General features: G+C 37.2%; 1 protein-coding gene across 5 annotated transcripts in view; it reads right to left on the reverse strand.

Moving 5' to 3' along the window:
* The window catches only part of PER2 (period circadian regulator 2), a 33,449-nt gene extending 17,007 nt beyond the window's left edge, over positions 1-16,442 (reverse strand). Inside the window, exons 1-9 of one of the 5 annotated variants that reach the window (XM_065747970.1) lie at positions 16,387-16,442; positions 14,185-14,346; positions 10,033-10,134; positions 8,385-8,853; positions 7,770-7,838; positions 4,502-4,656; positions 3,872-3,993; positions 2,160-2,361; positions 743-794 (exon numbers count right to left, since the gene is read on the reverse strand). In XM_065747970.1, coding sequence (XP_065604042.1) covers positions 743-794; positions 2,160-2,361; positions 3,872-3,993; positions 4,502-4,656; positions 7,770-7,838; positions 8,385-8,758 — 974 coding nt within the window. In that variant the 5' untranslated portion in view covers positions 8,759-8,853; positions 10,033-10,134; positions 14,185-14,346; positions 16,387-16,442. Of the gene's footprint in view, positions 1-742; positions 795-2,159; positions 2,362-3,871; positions 3,994-4,501; positions 4,657-7,769; positions 7,839-8,384; positions 8,854-10,032; positions 10,135-14,184; positions 16,345-16,386 lie in introns of those variants that run through there. The other 4 variants (XM_065747972.1, XM_065747969.1, XM_065747968.1 and 1 more) reach the window with 4 other exon arrangements.
* Positions 16,443-19,957: the final 3,515 nt, after the last annotated feature.

Raw genomic sequence — 19,957 nt, forward strand, 5'->3', positions numbered from 1 at the left:
CAAGAAGCCAAAGAATAAGAACAAAAACAATATCCAGTGACTGAAAAAAATATTTTAGTAATGAAGGTTATAGCAGTAAGGATTTATAAAGTTAAACCTTCTGGCATCAATATTATTTAGAAGAAAAGATATCTGTAGAACACTGCTGGTGTTTTTGTAGAACACCCAGTCTGACTTTTTGGAGTTCATTCAAAATATACTAATGCCTTAATTATCAGGTGTTTATTTACTCCAAAAGTAATTAGTGGTATTTCTGGAAAGAAAATCTGTGGGATCTGAGAGGCAACAGATAGCAAAAAGAAAACCAGAAGAACTGTAGCATCTATCGACTGCAAAAAAGACAAAAGTTACCCTCAACTATCGTCACTGGCCACCTGAGATAAATTTAATATATGCTATTACTCTTACAGAATGAGAGTCTGTGGCAGGTGCTGAGCACAACAGTTCAACCAACACAAAATGAAGGCTTTCTCCGCAGCTGTGAAAGATACCATATCAGCTCTACTTAGGGCGCAAAGGTCAATACTCAGGCTGATTAACTTCTAAGGTGCAACTTCCTGCTACCACTTAGCAGCTCTCTGCATAGCTTCCGGAACAGCTAGATGACAAGCATGTGCTTGGCCTTACATTCACATTACGGAATAGTAAGAAACTTGCACCCTGTATGTATGACTCTTGTAAAGGTCAAACACTTTGTAATGCACAGTTCCATAACGCCAAGTCTATTTGAATTCTGTCTTACCTGATGCGACAGAAAAAGGATTTCTCTTCCATGCAATCCTGGGTGGAAGACTCTAGAATTATAAAACATTTTTTTAAAGTTACAAATTATTCTATAAAACACCGTTATATCACAGTAATTTCCCCCCATCAGAAATAAGAGATGTAGTCTGTATCCCTCCAAAAGTTTTAAGTTCCCAAAAGCGTTTGCTTTTATGTTTTCCTGAGTCTGGCACATGAATCACAGCTGCTTGCCTAGTAAGACTTTTGGCAAAAAAGATATCTAAACAGTACTATGGTTTCAACTGTTTACCCATCAGCCTTTTCACTCATTTACAGCACTGACCAAAAAAGTGAATTTCACGACCCCCAGCAAAACCCAGGCATCTCTCACAGCTTTCCTCTCCCTTCTCCTTTTAAGTCTATTTCCCTCCTTTCGAACAAGTGGACGCAGCCTGATTTGGAAGGCACACTCAGGTCTTTCAAAGACTTCACTGTGTGATATTTTGAGATATAAGACATGATACAGATGTTGGTACATAGAACTGTGTATCATATTCCATTTAAACTGCATTTCTAATGTATAAAGCTATACACAAACATAATAAAAGCTACAGAAAAAAAACTGAACTACATAGGTAAGGAACATGAACATAAGGATCAAATGGTCAAAACAGCCTTCTTTGAGCCAGAGCTTGGACCAGACACTTCTAAAGGTCCCTTCTGACCTAATTAACAACAAAGTAATTCGTACATTAAATATTACCTCAAATTTAATGTGGTCCACATTCAGACTTCATAGACTAAGTCTACAGGGATTGAAATTTCAAACTTGAAATCCAAGTATTTGCTTAAAATAGTTGGCAACTATCTTTCAGTTCCTAACAGCTGTCACTGCACAAGTAAAACAACCCTCTCACAAGCAAATACCAAGTGACTTGTGAGATCTAACTCTTCAACATTAACATGTCTGATATCCTTTTCTGAAGGCTAAAAGAACAGATACACAAATTGCATTTGATAAATGCTCAGTGACATTAGGGTAGTTCATCTTTCTATACAGTAATCATGATATCCAGTATACAAATCATAGCCATTTTAGAAGTAAGGCGGCAGAATATTATCTTTCTTATATCAGAAGAAAGAAAGTTTAAAAAAAAAAAAAAAACTGTGGTCATTTGATTGCAAGAAAATTATGGAAGACAAACCCACCTAAGAGGAGCCCAGCAACTGATGAATAATAGTAATCAGAAGACCTTTAGCCAACAGACAAGCTTTGGTGATTCATAAAGGCATGTTATACATGCCATATTGTTCAGAGATGTTCTAGTAATGCATGTGTGCTAAACCCTCATTAAGTGACTGGAAAGGATGAAAGGACACTTAAAAAATCAGCATGACTGAGGATCAGAGAAATATCTGCTGTTGGAACCACTCACCAGCTCTGCTGCAAATATTCCAAGATGGTAATCTGTACGGGGTAGTAGAAGTATAGAAAACACTGACATCCTGAGGTGCCAATAACTCCACAAATTTGGTATTTTTAAAATAACCCCTCTTGCAGCGAAGAATAGAAGCAGCTTGATCAGAGATGTACACAATTTTCCCAGTAATCAAAGAAACTGCTACAGCAAACATATCCTAAAAAGAAAAAGCTCAAAATTAGGCAGGTTAAAAGAACAGTTTTTTATATATTTATTGTTTAAGAAGGATAAAACAAGACACCAAAGTAAAGGTATGAAGTTCAAAACAAAAAGTAAGGAAATAGAATTAAGACAAGTAAGGAAATAGAGTCAAGACAATAAAGACATTAAACCACATCTATTTGTGGAACAATTAAAAAACCAAAAACTTTTCTTGTGAATTATATACATACCATATACACCTTGAACTATGCAGTAACAATAACACTATGATTTTCTCAGGATACATAGCCTAAACATCATACAAAGAAGTAAGGAGCTTCCAACTTAAACTGCATAAATAGCTTTCACAATAATACTTGTGTTACAGCCATATTTGACATTTATGAGATTAGCTGCTTTGTGAAGAGCTGTTTTCTGTTGGTTTGTTCATTTACTACATCATGAAAAAAAGGGCTGTAAACCATTTGGTAAGAATAACGAGTACACAGCTGGAAAAGGCCCTAAACACACACAAACTCCACTTGTATTATTTCATGTTTTTCTGCTCAACACAGAGGAGTTCCCTGCGTCATAAACTTTAGTGCCCTATCCACTATTACTATACACAAGCCTAAGAAGTGTCATCAGAACACTGTGTTTACAAACTCATGCTTTGGATCAAGTGATGTTTTGAAATTCTCAGTTGCACTCTAGAGTGCTTTGGCTATTCGTTTTACATTCTGGGCAACTTTGTTATTCATAGGTTCCACAGAAAAATACTACTTCAAACTAGGGAACATCCTCTAACTACCTACCCATTTACATACACACATTCAGAAAGAGGCTTCAGGAAAAAAAAATAGTGGAAGGCACTCTAAGTTTAGATGCAATTATTGTTGATCTCCATAATAATCCTAGAACATTGGAAACGAGGAAAATAAAATAACCACTCTGACTACTTCTAAAAACCTACACTGATCACCATATCTGCTTTTCATGCCACTTGCAAAGACCACAGGTACCAAAGCAGAGGACTCAGCAACATGCTGATTCAAATACCTGCTCCCTTTTCAGTCACACGAGCACAATAATTAAAACATCAAATACCTCCTGAACAAATGACAGCTCAAACGCTTCATTTGCTATGTGCCTGTACTAAGCTTTGTAATGAGATACACTCTAAGTGCATCCCTTAAGCATCCTGAGAAGAAAACAAGTCATTTACATGTTTCACAGTGCATTACACCACATGGACATTCAGATAAATCGCACTGTCCCTAAACACGAGGTACAACTCATATGACCAAGTACTTACTTCCCATCTAACTGACAAAAAAGAAAAAAGAAAAGAACAAGATTAAGTGTTCACAGTTTCTCCTTCACATTCACTGGAAGGCAACAGCCAGCTTCTTCGCATTATTGGCCTAGTTACATCAACTTGTACCTTGTAAAAAGGAGGCATGCTTGAGAATTCCTATTCCAGAAAGCACTTTACATACACTGCATACTTGTGTCAGCATACTCACTGCATTTTTCATGATGTATTCTGACGTTATAGTCTCAACTTCTTCCACTGTATAAGATGACACGTTGAGTCCAGAAGGCTGGGATTCGTTAATCATCAATAACTGGTAATATTCCTCATTGGCTACATTAAGAACATTAAACAATTCATATTTGGAAGTAAAAATCAAATCAGTATGTAGACAGCTTGGAAGTAATAGACTGACTTTTTCTGGCACAAGCACAGAATAGGCAATTGGAGAGTCTAGGTATTACTCCAAATGAGTTCTTCCACAGTGGAATTTCCTCATCAGAAATCCAAGTACTTTTATCCATCTTAACATACCCATATATGCATCATAATATATTTTGGTCTGTTTGACAATTTCAGAAATTTGAAGTTAAACAACAAATTAACTTCAAATTTGCAAACAAGTTTACAACAAATACAAATACCAGGCATCTGGTAAAGCTGCTTTAACTCCCAAGGAAACCCTTGTTAAGGGTCAGCAGATGAGAAGACCATGAAAATACATGCTTACTGAGGTTTGGAAACATAAACTTCACTTTATAGAGACAATCATTTAAATTCCTACATAAATATTTAATTTTACCCAGCTCAGTTTTATTTAAGCAGTATCATACTTAATTACCTTTAACTTGCTTAATGCTTTTAAGGGCATATTTCAACGTTGTTAGGACACTAGATTTGCCTTTAATTCTCTTTTCAGCAGGAAGATGAGCTTTCAGCTCCTGTAACGTTTTCAACAATTCCTTTTGTGTTTTGGCTTTAGTAGACTGCTCGCTGCTGTAAGATTAAAGACAAATAATAAAAAGTTACTTCGATGCTTGGAGCAATACAACATCCTCATAGAAACTCAAATACACTGACAATTGTCACACACTTAAATTTGTGCAGCTAGCCACATTAAACTTTTCTATTACTTAGTCTCAACATTCGAAACTTGCAGTAATTCTTAAATTAGCTACAATCACTTCAAATAGAAGATTTACCACAACCAGAAATCTTATTGTAAAAAACATACTGCCTGTATGTGCAACAGTACAGCTATATACATATATACACCCAAGCACCAGAGAATTTATTTTTTTTTTGCACCAGTCTCCCTTCCCCTCTTTTTGTGGTATATCCCTTAGTTCCTTTAAAATTCAAACTCTCAGAAATGTTCATGGACTTCAAAGTAGAGAAGCAGGAGGTCCATTCAAGTCTTCACCTCCTGTTCGAGCAGGTTCTCATAGGAAAGGTCCCTGAAAAGGGAATGGCAGTGGGAGAGCATCAAGTTAACAAAACAAACGGAGAAATGCTTGGAACAATGTATTCCAGTTAAGCATGGCAATACATTAAGTAACATAAGGAAGGCTGAGTAAATATGAAGGGTGAAGAATCAGAGAAGGCAGCTGGAGACAGAAATCTTATTAACATTTCTCAGGTGCATGCTCAAAAGTGTTGTCTCAGTCAGGAGGTCAAGCTACAGCAATAATCAGTGCTAACACAAGAAAACTGCCTTCCTCTGCAATCCCTGGTGTCTCTTACTATTTAAGAACGATGATAAAATCAAAAAGGAAAAGGAAGGAAGAGAAGGAATGTAGAGGATGACAAAGATGGGTGGCAAGTGGGCAGGAAGCAATTTAAAAAAAAAATCACCTTATCTTTGTCATTGAAAGAAATTTTAAAAGTTAATCAGTCACATTAATTTAGAGGATTTTAGATCTTTTCTTAAATCTCCCTAAAAAGCAATCTGTTCCCACAAAAAAGAAGGCTTTCTACTACCACACAGTTGCCATGGCTGGTACTCTCCACAGTTACCCTAAGGACCACTGTAGAAACAATGGTTCTTGGCAAACTGTACCACCCTTTCTGAAGCATTCAGTAAGTGGCCTCAACTTCCAGGTAACTTTCAAGGGGATTTCAGAACTTTTTTCTGAGAAATTTGAGAAGCTCTTCAGGTAGATCAACTCAACTGACAGGTTTGAGGTATACTTCACCTAAAATGCTCAGAGGTTGAAAAAGCTGGCTTGTAATAGAATATATCATCATGGTTCTTGTTTGTATCATAACACTCTATGATAAGCATACAATTCAGTTACTCACTGGCCATTTAATACTGAGAAATAAAGGCAAGATATAAGAGAATAATATCATACTCCCTTGGGAAACTTGTTATTCACCTATAAACTAAAATCACACGTACAGTATGGCTTGATAGTATTATACTGATGCAACCTAACAGGGCCTTTTTAACAGAAGAAAAATCTGTGATAACAGCAAGGAGGAAGAGAAAGGGAAAGACCATGAAATAACAGAGCATATTGCTGTTACTGTATCCTCTGGGCATGCTTCATAAAAGTGGTCAAGAACCCCTCTGCCAGAAAAAAAACTCAGCCAAACTGGCCTTAGAAGTAACAAATGCAGAAGACTGGCCTCCTTGGAAAATCAGCTATGAAATCAATTTTTTTTTTCCTGAAGATCTGTAGCATCAGGCACAGGAGCCAGCCACAGAGAAGGCCTGACTTGCAGAATACAGAATCAGCAAATTGTACAAAAATAAGAGCTTTCCATTTTGCTTCATATGGACAGACTGAAAGGCAGTTAGGTAGAACACTGAATCCAAGGCCCAAAAACCTTTGAATCAAAGGCTAAACCTGCAGCTTATAAGCCTATTGTAGACATCTCTTTCAAGACCATTTCTCTAGGTATGCTCAGTCAAACTGCGGTCATCTGCCTCCCATTGCAAAAAGACCAAAGATGATCAGACTAACTGGCAGCGGGGGAAATGCTGTACCACCTGGATTTCTGAGCAAAGAGCTAATAATGAAGACTGCTGTTTCTGTTTAAAGAAAATAGAGTCAACAGGAAAGCAAGATTAAGAAACATTTTTGGCTCACTGTTTTTGATATTGTGCAAAAAGTGAACTCCAGAACACCATTTCCATATGAAGAGAAAGCATGGAACAAGATCTCATTGTGTCAACAAGGCAGACACTACGCTCAGTATGCACCAAAATGGTGCAAAGGTGTATTTTCCATTTTTCATGTTTCCAGGATCTGTATCAGGCAGAAAGCTTCCAGGTAGGTATACATGGATAGGGATCTTAACATCAGTATGCTGAAGTTGCTCAGCTTCATGTGCCAACGATTAGGTTTTGGTCTCCAGATCAGAGACTGTCTATCTTTTCGGGGTTTTTTTCGTTGTTTTTTTTTTTTAATAAAAAAGCAAAAAAAAAAAAAAAAATCAAGTACAGCAGGGCACTCTGAAGTGCCCAAATTAGAGTCTTCAATGACACCAGGTTTCTCAAGGCTATCAGTATCAGAAGCAAAGTTCATACTGCATTACTGCAGCTGATGTTGGTCTGTCCTTACAGACTTAAGGATTGAATCCTGGTGAATGAACACAAGAGTGGCAAATGATAATGGCTGCTGGACACCAGAACACATCCAATTGTGAGAGTGAATTCCAGTGTTAAAATACTGCTAGGTTATTTCCAGGCAAGAGCTTCAAACTAAAATCTGAAGAGCAGAAAAATCCAAGAAAAATCTCAAAGAAAAAAAAACAATAACAACAACAAAAAGAAAACCAATAAAATACGCTTGAAGTGAACTACAAAAATAAACTGAGGCTAAGCTACCAAATCAAAAAAGGCTAAGAAATCTTTCAAGTCATCACACAACTTGCATGGAACAGCTACAAAAAGCTCTAATTTGATCAAGTAGTTAGGAGGACATGCTGTTGATTGCGGAAAGGAAGAGAATCAAAGACAGGACGTCATCTCCTATGTGCACTCCAAGTTTAGCCAAAGCAACATCAACACACAAAACAACATCAACAACCACCCAATCTATTTAGTTTTCAGCATCTGGTATCACATACAAGCAAATTACTGAGAATACATGCACACTTACCTGCATCCACTGCTAGACTGATTGTGCTCAGAGTTTGCAATCATCAGACTAAATGCATTTGAGCTTGAACTAAACCAAGGAAAGGCAAAGAGGTTAAAATCAGTAAACTTAAAACTAAGTTAAAATAACTTTCACATCACATTTGCTTAGTTATGACTACCTAGAACAAAAGCCAGACTTTAAAAGTCTACTGAGTATAACAACTATGGAAACTACACCTGCTACGCATTTAAGAAAGTAGTTCTTGCTCTGTATTTTCTCAGTGTACTAAGCTATTACCTCAAAGATGAAAATAGCACAAATCCATCCTGCCTCTTAAGAACAGGATGACACTTTTTGCTATGTAATTACAGGAGTTGGTTTACAAAAAAAAAAAACTAAGAAGCAATGATGAGAAAAAAAACATACAGATTAAGTTGGCTCTGCGAAGCACTGTATTCTATAAAGTATAACATCTAATAGTTTGCATTATAAATTATGACAGGCTAACTAGTGGAAATTAACACTAAGCTTTAATCTGAAGATACGATTTATACCACAGTGCTAACTCAAATTAGGTTCAAATGCAAAAAGCCTTCAGCGACAAAAACAAAAGTGAGCTTTATTTAATACTACCTTTTGTGACAGTCTGAAGATTCCATGAGCATTGCTGAATCCTTCCCATTTTCATCAGATTCATGGCCATGAGAATCATGTCCACTGGAGTAGTTTTCATTCGTCTCATTTCCACTGAAGTCATTTCCACTGGATCCACTGCTCATCTCAATATCTTCCTGAAGAACTTCAGGAGAATGTTCAGGTTTTGGCTGAATTTCGGAATCTTCAGCAATCATCTGGCTATGGTTACTTGCAAGTCCAGAATACTCACTCATTCTCTGTTGCTCTTTTAAAGAGAACAATGAAGAAATGTTTTCACTGATATCAGCTTGCTGCTCAGGGTTCTGCTCCTCAGTGCTAGAGTAGAACCCCCTGACCTCGATACAGTCCATGGGACACGCATTAGAAACACTGCCAAGATCAAGTCAAGCCATATTCAGAATTTTCTGTCTGTAAAGATTCTGTCTGGAAGTACAGACCCACAAATCTGAGGAAGAAGGGAAGGAAGAACAAAAGCAAAACTATTTTCTTGTCTACCTTTGCTGACAAACGGTAATTAAAAGTTATATTTATGGTTCATGTACTCAGCATTTCAGTAGTGAACAGTTTAATATAATTGCAATCCTAACAACATTTTTATGGAAGAAGTATTTGTCTTTTAGTGAAAACTCACAGAAAAAATGAGGAAGTGGAATAAACATGAACTCCTTAGAAGCTTAAATATTCAGTGGTTTGCAATTGCCACACTTAATTTTTTGATAGGTTTACTGACTGGATTTGGACAGTAGCTAAATAAAGAATATTTTACTTGCAGGGAAACTATTTTGCTGGCTTTCAGTTTACCTTGGAAAACAAAAAGATTCCACTGATGCATCTGATGACTCCTAATTTCGCTTGGGTTTTATTTAATTATTTTTAACTATACTGTCTTGCCTCTTGCTTTTAAGATCAATTCTCCAACAGCACAGCCCTCTCTCTATACAGAGGTCACATAGGTAGGCATAGGAAGGAAAGTATAAAACAATCTATTTATCAACAAAAAAATTACTATATTCTCAGGCTTATTTGTAGCAATTTTAGCTGTTGACTACTACTAATTCAGGGAAAAAAAGGTCCAGCACTATTTAGAAAGCTAAACATAAAGAAAAACAAAAATCCCTACTTTTAAAGCAAATAATAATACAGAGAGCCAATAAGGAATTTACTGAATAACAGACTCACTGAAGAGTCAAAGGAGAAGCACTAGGTAGCAGTTGAACTTTACATACAAAACAAAGATGCTTAATCTGAATCATTTCCTTATCCAGTTTAACAGCCTACAGGCAACAGTACTGCAAGGCTATGAACTAAGATTCTCTGACCATGCAATTCAGCATCAAGAAAACAAGTTGTTTTAAAAGAATCATGTTTGTTCCCTCCTCTTCTTCCTTTAGAATATTCAAGATCACAATTACTGACTAATAAAACTCTGGAATAACAAAGGCAATAAAAGAAGTCTGCAGGCAAGTTTTGCTAGTATTTTCTGCTAGTATTAACTGCAACAATTTGCTTTTTATTTTTTTTAATATATATTATTTCACTTAGCCTTTAACAGAAAGCTTTAACGTTTAAAACACCATGGTACTACTTCCCTCACACACGAAAAGCATTGAAACTATTTTCTTACCCTTTTAATTGCTGTTTTTCCAGACATTCTACATTTATTTCAAGTTTTTCAGAAGACAAAACTGCACGTCTCCTCCTTTGGCCAAAGAAATATGCAAGATATCTGTTTTCATTTGAAAGATGAAGTATAATTTAGGGACATATATTTAAGCTTTTGGCAATGGTGATTTGTTTTATCTTTCTGTATGTTTCTATAGCAAACGTGAAAAACATTTTTTCCTTAACAAGATTACTTAGCAGCTTTTTCACATCTAATTTCATGGCCTGCTAATTCAGACTGCATAGACAGCCTGTTACAGTGCTGCACTGAATAGTAGTATACAGACAATAAGTTACACTTTGGTAGCTCTCACAGTTACTTTCTGGACTAAGAAAACAAATTCTGCCCCATAAATTACAGAGCTAAAACATGCAAGAAGAGAACATTGGCTGTTATATGAATTACTTCACAGTTGCCTGCACACTGGTGGCCATTGATAAACTAGAGCAGACATTTCATTTATCATCTGCTCTCTCCTGTAGATAAACTCACGCTGTTCCTTGCCTTACTTAGTTTCACATCTTAGAGACGCTCTGACCCTGCACGTAGTTCACTCTTAACCACACCTGCTCCCACTGACTGCAGCTGATGCTGAGCAGTACTACCCATGCTACTAACTGCAGCATCAGCAAGAACAACATGTCTAGTTTTCTGTTAGTGACTGGAAACATAAAGGGGCTCAAAGGAGCACTGGTGTTATTACCCAGGACTGGGACACTTAATGCCACTGTAAGCCAACCTTGCACAAAGCCTATTTCAAAGAAATCTCAAAAGTCTCCCTGCTAGATACATGTACCAGAGTAAGGGATACAGAAAGATTAAGTGGGAAAGAACAAGATAAATACGATGGGCTTCCAAGAACTTCGGGGAAAAACGCTGATGATTACCAATAGTGCTGAAGTCTCCCAAGTGAGACAGCCATTAGTTGTGACCACAGATGGGAAGAGAACTGTGCAAGAGATGCAGTACTTAAATCTTGCTGGTTTTGACTGCAGTATCATGAAAGAACCCTTAAGAAAATCACCATGAAGAAAATTCATAATGGCATATGGAAAGGTGTGGAAGCTGTGGCATACGAAAGAAGAGGAACGTTTCTAATACAGGAGCTTGTGTAACAGATCATGAAAAAGCCAAGATCCCAAGAAGAAGCAACAGTAACATACATGAGGAGTCTGGACAGATTCTGTAGGAGATTGAAATAACTGAAAAAAGAACAGACAATGACCTAGAACACCAGACACAGAGCATGGAGTGGGACATGAACAGGCTGCCACATCTAGCTAGTCCAAATGGACTATCTAGATGGATAGAAAATCTTAAGAGAAACATCTGCATGCGTACACAAGCACCAAGCAAATGTTCAGGAGTGCAGAGGGGCATCCAGCCCAGAGAGATTAATGCCAAAACTGATCTCAGTCAAAATGCCATAATAAATTGCATATATTCATTCCACTTAAAAGCTTGAATAAATATTCAGTAAGTAGCCAAACAAGAATGAAAAGATAAGAGCAAGCATGCTTCCCTAGCCTGAGGATCCTCTTTGGATAGGCCAGCTTGAAGAAGTTAACTCTGTATCACATCCAGTACAGTAATCATGTACAGATTATCACTGAGAAATAAATGAAGATACCTCCTGGATTCAATCTTGAGACAAGTTAGCTCTGTTTTTATTCTTAACTTTCTGCTACATCTCTCTAAATTGCTAAAGTGAGGTTACATTTGGACCCTGATAATAAAAACTCAAATTGGCACCAGTTTAGTTTGATTTTAAGGTAATTAGAACTTTTGTGAGCCACCCTTCTAGAACAGAAAAAGCATCCTATGGCCAATCTGTCAAAGACTATAAGTCTGAATGAAATGGGCAACCTACTTTCATTAAGCAGTGAGGTTAAACACAGCTCACAGTGAACGTGCAGAAAAAGTCCAGAGCAGTTCTTATCACACAGTAACACAATGGAAAGAGCATGAATTTTAGTGGTCCCGCTTTTGAAAAAACCCTCTTGAGAGCTAGGATCAGGACCACAGAACATAAAGTAAGCTTCTTTTGAAACCACCACATTTAAACTAAACAAGAAAAGAAAACCCAAAAAGCTGATTTCAGCAAAGACCTGGTTACATTCTAAGAACAATTTTTTCCAGATGTTTCACAAAAAAGAAGTTAAGGCTAATACAGACATTTAAAGAATGAAAACGTGAAAATCCAAAGATGAGATGAACTAATACAAGAACTGAGTAAGAGGAGAGCATCCAAAGACTGACAGTTTGCTGGAGCTTATATTTGTAATTAACATATCGATATTAAAAAAAACGAAGCAAGGGGCACACCACAGTTTATGAATAGATATAGACACATTAGTGCTAGGGACTGCAACTGCATTAGCATCAATAGGTGGCATTCTTCATGGTGAGGATTTTCTTTTTCTGGAGGTATAATCAACATTTTCTGCATATCTTCTGCAGGATTACCTTACAAAATAATAATGTTTTCTCATTTGTATGAGAAGTAACTATCAGAGATTTAATCCTATCACGCAATTTTAGGGAAAAAAAAAAGAATTAATGGCTACAATGAATGCATTCTCCCTGTGCTATTAGATCATAATTGAGTGCTTGGTAGTGGCAAAGAGTCAGGAAAAAAACATTTGTATCTCAGCTTATTAATGTTTGTTTACATCTTATCTAGCTGTAAAACTTCACCAGCAATAAAACCAAGAGCTTCTCATTTTGCAGCAACAGAACAATTAATATAATCCCTTCACTTCGGCACATTCTAGGAATGGAGAAAAAAAAGAAATCAGCATTCTAACTTCACTATGATGAAAAATAGCAGATGAGTAACCACCCCCTGCAAGACTGCATGAGAATACACAAAGACACTTGCTTTTTGAATAGACTCCTCATCTCAGTGCAAACAAGCATCAAAAAATTTGCTTTTTTTCCATGAAAAGAAATGAGGTGTAAGCCAGAATTTTCTACTTCATTCAGTTACCATTAACATCTAGAACATCACCAATAATTCACAGAACTGGATTTCATAGCATTCAGTTCACAATTTGTGAAAGATTCACCTTCAAGTTCAAGAATACCCTAAATGCAGAGCTGTTAAGCTAACAACAATAATAAAGAACTTTATATGATTATACTTCAACTACTTCTTACAGCTGCCAGTCACTGTACAACAGAGGAACCTGCTAAGACGTAGCCTCTATCAAGAGCCACCAAGGTCTCAGACCTTGAAGATACCACAATATCTTTGCAGGAAGAAAACAACCTAAGGATCAGGCCAGGCCCTTGCATCCAAAACAAAGATACACACATTTACATCACTCCCTCAAGCCTCAACTTAGGAATAAGGGAACCTTTAGGCTGAAAACTTCTTTCCTTCAAAGAACACAGCTCCCAGACCATATCAAAAGCACAGTTATAAGTGAGTATGCATACGACTAAAACCAGTTTTAAGTTTTAAAGGGCTGCTCCAGAAGTAATGCCTCCTATTTTATTATGTAGGCTCATGACATCAGGGGCAGATGTTGGCAGTATGGCAGCAGAGGCTGAACCTTTCCATCAACATCCCATTTCATTTTGTTGCCATTTGACAGATGGCAGCTGAGGGGCAGTCTGACAAAACAGCATCTGTCATGGAAGTGCATATGAAACAAAGGGATGTCATTTAATTCCTTCATACAGAAAAGATTAACACCCACTGATACTCATCAACTTTTGCTGAACATTCCCGGAGACCAAACAATAGATGTGAGCACAGTGAGGTGCTGGGTGGTGCATTTCAGCAGTGGCAATAGCAACAGTGGCTCACCTCCACCAGCACAGTTTGTTAGAAGCACAGCGTGCAGGCTTCTGCTTATCACTGGCAGAAATGCATAGCTAATGGTGATGACTACCCTGAAAAACAGTATTTTGCAGCTGAGAATTTTCTCTCTCGAAGTGTCATTGTGTTCTACATATCTGTTCCAGTCTCCACAGAAATAAATTGGAGGCATTACTTTTGGAATAATCTATGTAAAACAAACAGAACAATGTTTTCTGCACAAGCCCTACATGAAAAAAAAAATCTATTAACAACAGTCATAACAATTAGTTACATATGTTTCTTACCTGTTTTTTCCTATGAGAAGTTTGTGAAAATGTTTATCAAGTTCCCTCCCAGCTATCATCAAAAGCATGAAGCACTTAGGTCCAGAGTCTCCCACATGCATTCAGTTCTTGTCTCATCCTCTTCTACTGGAAATCTTTGACCATTACAGAGTCCGGACACCTCTACAACTATAAAATATAAAAGAAATACCTGGGCCCCCCAACAGTGTCCTCTTCAAACAGATACCAGAGAGATGCTCACAGTTATGCCATTCCTACGCAGATAAATATTGGTTAAACATGAAACTGTCATCCAGCAGAGGAATTAAAATATAAATTTGCATCTAAAACACTTTTATCCTGATGTAAGGCTTTATAACGCTTGAAAATAACAGAACCTTCTGCACTAAATAACCTCACATCTCTGCACTGACTTCTGATTCACTACCAGTATGGTGTCATACTATATATGTTAAGGTCTACACAGGCTGATGCAACCACAAAGTACTAAATTCTCCTGTAGAAGACAGAATAAAATGTCCAATATTTTCAACAGAATCTCCATATGCCAAGAAGTTCATTTGGAATACCCAGTTTTAGATCTGATCTAATAAATCTAGTCTCATCTCAACCTCTGTAGGCTTGCTGTAAGCATCTGTTTTAAGCAGCATGCAAACTGCAATTTTCAGAATGGTTGAGGTTGGAAGGGGTCCTTATCAGTAATTTGGTTCAATCCCCTGCTCAAGTAGAGTCACCTAAAGTCAGATACCCAGGATCACATCCAGATGGCTTTAGAGCATTTCCAAGGATGGACTCCACAACCTCCCTGGACAATCTGTTCTAGGGTTCCAGGACCCCCACAACAGCAAAAAGTTTCCTCATGTTCACGAAGAAGTCTAAACTAGCAAACTTCATCAACTCTATTATTGTTCCTAAGCAAATTACTTCCCTCAGAAAGATCCCAGAAATTTCAAAAGGAAAAAGAAAATCTGAAAGCTGTTCTATTAGATGTAGCAAACTAAGTACATTGGTACAGGTCACCACCATGAAACACAAAGCAGAATAAAAATCAGAAGTTCCAAAAAGCAACATTTGTGCTTTAAACAATTACATTACCAAGTATTTTATTTGAATATGCAGAAGGAATGTTCGGAATGGTGTTCAAATCCCAGACTAACTGTTTTGGCATGCAGACACATTAATATGCCTTAATTTAAAACATTGCATATCTACCAACTGCTGGAAGTGCATTTGTGTTGGCCAGACTTAAGGAAGAATTTATTCACAATATTCCATTCTGCATAATGCCACAAAGCTGATAAATGAGTCTTGGATTACAGTACAAATCTGTGTATGTCAGTTGTTTAAGTGTTGTGCCACTACTGTTATTACATATTGATAAAACAGGATTTAATAAGTTCTGTATCTCTGGCCATGTGTGAGAAACAGCTTTAACTACAGCTACTTTCAGATTTTTGTAACTTTTAGCATCGCTACTGAAGATGTGGAATGTCTTCCAACACTTGTTAAATCCTGGTTTAAAAGACAGTTCTTCCAATAGCCTCACAACTAACTCACCTCCCTGTAATGTATATTTCCTTCAAATTTCTACCTTCACTACTCAAGATCTACAAGAAATTCACAAGAATTTGCCTATTTATGAAAGGACATAGCTATTCTCTAGTTTGATAAGCTTTATGATATTTTCCACAGAGGAAAAAAAGGGGTTGAAAGTATAGGTTTGAAGAGGATATTCACAACAAGCACACAGACCACTCTTTATTGCTTATGTAAGTTAAACCTACTTGAGCACTTAGGAAGATACTAAGAAAAAAAAGTCTTGTAACTACTTAAAATTCTCATCCCAAACCTTACCACAATTTAACTGAGAACTAAAACAGATCTATATCAGAAGGAGTTTCATCTGAAACTAAATGGAATTCATTCAAACCAGAAATTTTCAGAGACAGTAAAATCTAACCTTCTGGTTTGCTTTTATTAATCAGAGGAAATATGCAACTGATTGAGTAACCCAAACCCCAAAGAACTAAAATAGTTCATCCATCTAAGGTCTTCTCCAGAGAAAGCCTGCATTGATCAGTATATAAAGAACATAAAGCTTACAGCAACACTTCCTTTGATACTCAGATGTGTCTACTGCAAGCACAGACAATTTCAGCATTAGAAAAAAAAGCAACAAACCATCTGCTTTAGGAAACACACCTGTATTACAGGATCCCAACCAAGTAGACTTTCTGAAGAGAGCTGAAGTCACACCTGCAGTATGGAAAAGAGAACAAACAGCATCAGCTTTAGGAACTTATGCCACCTCAAGTTTTGCAACAGTTGCAGGCTTTTTGTTTGTTTGCTTTGTGTTTTGTTTTTAATCATGAGAAATATCAATCAGTATAGTATTAACAGCAAAATACATGTTTTATTTTCATCTGTCTTGGAATATTACAGTATTATCCAGAACTGCTGTGCCTCCCTCTGTTTTCCTTGGGCCAATACTATTCCATTATCAGACCATGTGTAACAGAATCACTGTTACATTTTCTTTGCAACTGGAACGACATGCTTCCTCCATTCTCCTTTGAACTCTCAGTTTTTCCCCCTGCTTGTTCACTTGCTCAATTACTTCAATAGGGATTAGAACAGCATCAGTTTGTTACAAACTATACCACAATCGATCAAAGCTATTGTTGGAAGCTAGAATCTTCCTTCTATATCAAACCTTAAAAGAAAAACGTTTCCTTTTCTTCTCCTCAGCTATCATCCCAACTATCTGAGCAACCTGAACAGCTTTGTTTTATGGATCCCAAAGTGTTCATCACTGAATTTTCTTACAACATCTGCAAGCAAGAGATGAGAAGTTACAAACAGTTGCTCAGCAAACAATGCAGAAGTAGCACTTGATACTGGATACTAGACTAAATTTCAGTTTCCTAACAATTTAGAGAAGCCACACATTTATGTGCACTCAATGATTCATTAAAATCTTTGAAAACTTAATGCCCTGAATATATTTATAATTTTCAGCATTTCAATAGACTACAGCTTAAGGGAAGCACGTAAAATAGCAAGGAAAAAAAATCACTCTCTTAGGGAGACCACAAGATACCTTAATGAATATGCTCAGTCTTTCCAAATATGAAAGGGTCATCAATATATTCCTAGAAAACAAACAAAAAATACGTTTTATTTTCAAGGTAAAAAATTACTTACAAAACATAAATCAAGTCAATTTAACAATCCAATACAAGCCCAACCATGAAGATGTGAACTCCACTGATGAACAGTTATAAAGACAATAGAACAAAAAAAAATCTATCTGTCCTCAACGAACTGTTCCTAAATGGACCTAAGTTCATAAAAACAACCAGCTCTACTCCTGCATCATCCATACCAGCTCTACTACTTCATTTCCTCCCTGTTTTAAGATTAGTTTTGTTATTTTTAGAGCTCCCTATTTTCTCCATGGAGTAACTAATAGCAAAGAGTTAACCTGAGGTAATTGGACAAAGTCAACTCAGTCTTACTATGAATAGCACAGTAATAGGGCATCGTTGACCTTAGCCACTTCACCTCATGGAAGGTCAAACAAATCTCACCTGTGCTATGATCACTGAACAGGACCAGCTCCTGGTCCACCATTTGTTTTCCTGTAACTATAAGAAGCTGCTCACAAACATAACCCCCAATAGCAGTCAGGGCAACTACTCAGTCACCTGGAAGGAACTGTCCTCTTTCTTACAGGTAAGTGCTCCTTATTCTGTGAACCCCACCATCAGCGCTCAAATATCCACAGTGGATCTGGACTTATCATCCCCGAAGAGCCAACTGTCTTTCTCAAGTCTACTCCTTCAATCTTCAATAAAAAGCCAAGGCACAGAGCTAAGTTTAACTGCCAGCAGGGTGGGTGTTTGCCATAAGGGTAAAACATGTATGAACATAAAAATGCACTGATGGACAAGATTGTTGCAGTCTGTTCCAAGACACCTTGAGAAGAGGCTAAATGTGGTCTGCAGTACGTAATCCATAGTAGCTTCTAAACTTCCTTCCAATTCTACAACAGGTTTTATCTACATTTTAAACAAAAATGCTTTGTAGTTAACATAAATTTCAAGACATTATGTTTTCTAAATAGGAAGCCATTTATTCAAAGAACTGGAGATCGTACTAAACCAGACAACAGACAGAACTAAGTTTGAATAGGTCAACTCTTGACCTTTCAGGGCAAAATAAGGGATACAATACATTTAAGGAAGTGTTGTCACAAAAAGGACAGAAAAATAATAATGCATCACCATGCAGTCATATATTTCACTTTCTTTATGCATGAAAGTAGATCTAAAAGCACCTCCAACACTATTTCAACTTTCATATCTGCTGAAATCTCTACTTCTCCCCTACATTGAGGGAGGAGAAGAAAAAAAGGCAGAACTTCACCACATTGTATCAGATTTACGTAAGTTTCAGATGAATGCTGCTCCTCAGTTATCATTTCAGTTCATGTCTAATTGCAGACTTCAGTCAGAATGGAAGTCACTCATTCTGGAAAATTCTACAGCAAATGGTTAATACACCCCACAAAGCATAGCCACATAACAAACATTACGTACTTGTCCTGCAAGTTGGATGTGTTAGTACTGAGAAATAAAAGATCAAGTCGCTCAGGAACCCATAGTAGAGAAGTAATTGAGAGCAAAGAAGTGCTCTATGTACCCAAGATCTTTGTATAATTAAAGAAACAAAGTAGTAGAAATGTAGAAGTACATGAAATAAGGTCAAGCACAAAAATCATACCAAGATACAAAAGAGGGAAGAATAAGGAGTATAGGAAGTGAGACCAACAGAAAATAGAAGTACTGGACATCCTGGACACCTCATCCCATCTCCCAGAATTTCATTTAGAGCAAATACAGATGCTATTCACACAATTTAAGGACAGGATCTTGAAAAGACAGCATAGCATGCGTTCAACACTTTAAAAGACAGTTTGAAACACCTTCACAACAAAATCTCCATGATTCTGCCTACAAGAAAGGCATTAAAAATTACTATCTGGAAGCAAAACATCTGTCCTCTCCATAATCTTAGCATGTAGAGACACACTTTCACACTATCATATCTTTTTAGGATGGACATCAGTCCCATCAGCTCATGTAGCTTGCAAAGCAACCTTGTACTCCTGCCATGTAAGTGTGCTGCTCCTTGTTACTCAGTTTACTTGCCTGTACACAGCAAGGTGAGCCTTTATCCCTTCAACACTACAAGTAAAGCTTTGCTTTCTGTCGGGAGAAGGTGAAGGAAAAGGGAGATCATACTCCATGACCACATAGCTCGAGGGAGGTAAATTTAGCCTCATATCTTACAAGTGAATCATTTAAATCAGACTTCCAAAGCAAGCCAAAGGAATCAGAGGTCTCCTCTAAGACTGCAATGTACTATTTCGGCAGCAGCTGAAAACATCTGTACTGAACTTTTCTTGACCTCACAATAGCTTTCACACACACACACAAAGTCTCATAGCTTCACTTGTGTATGTGGATAAGCATGAAGAAAGTGAACTTCAGAACTACCACCTGCACAGCTTACAAGAAACTTGATACGCTCCTGCTGTAACTCAGGAACACAGAGAGAGAGAGAGAGGACCAACTGAGGGAACCTTGAACTGGATTGGTACAGACTAACACAGGCAGTTAAAGATCCTATCTACACTTGAAGGATAACCTTTGAAATACCAAACAGGCACAGATGGCTGCACTGTAACAGGTAGAGCACGAGCATGCTC

This window comes from Cyrtonyx montezumae, unplaced genomic scaffold (genome assembly GCF_038088225.1).
Source record: "Cyrtonyx montezumae isolate F1298 unplaced genomic scaffold, pur_monq_1.0 scaffold_5, whole genome shotgun sequence".
Taxonomy (NCBI): Eukaryota; Metazoa; Chordata; class Aves; order Galliformes; family Odontophoridae; genus Cyrtonyx; species Cyrtonyx montezumae.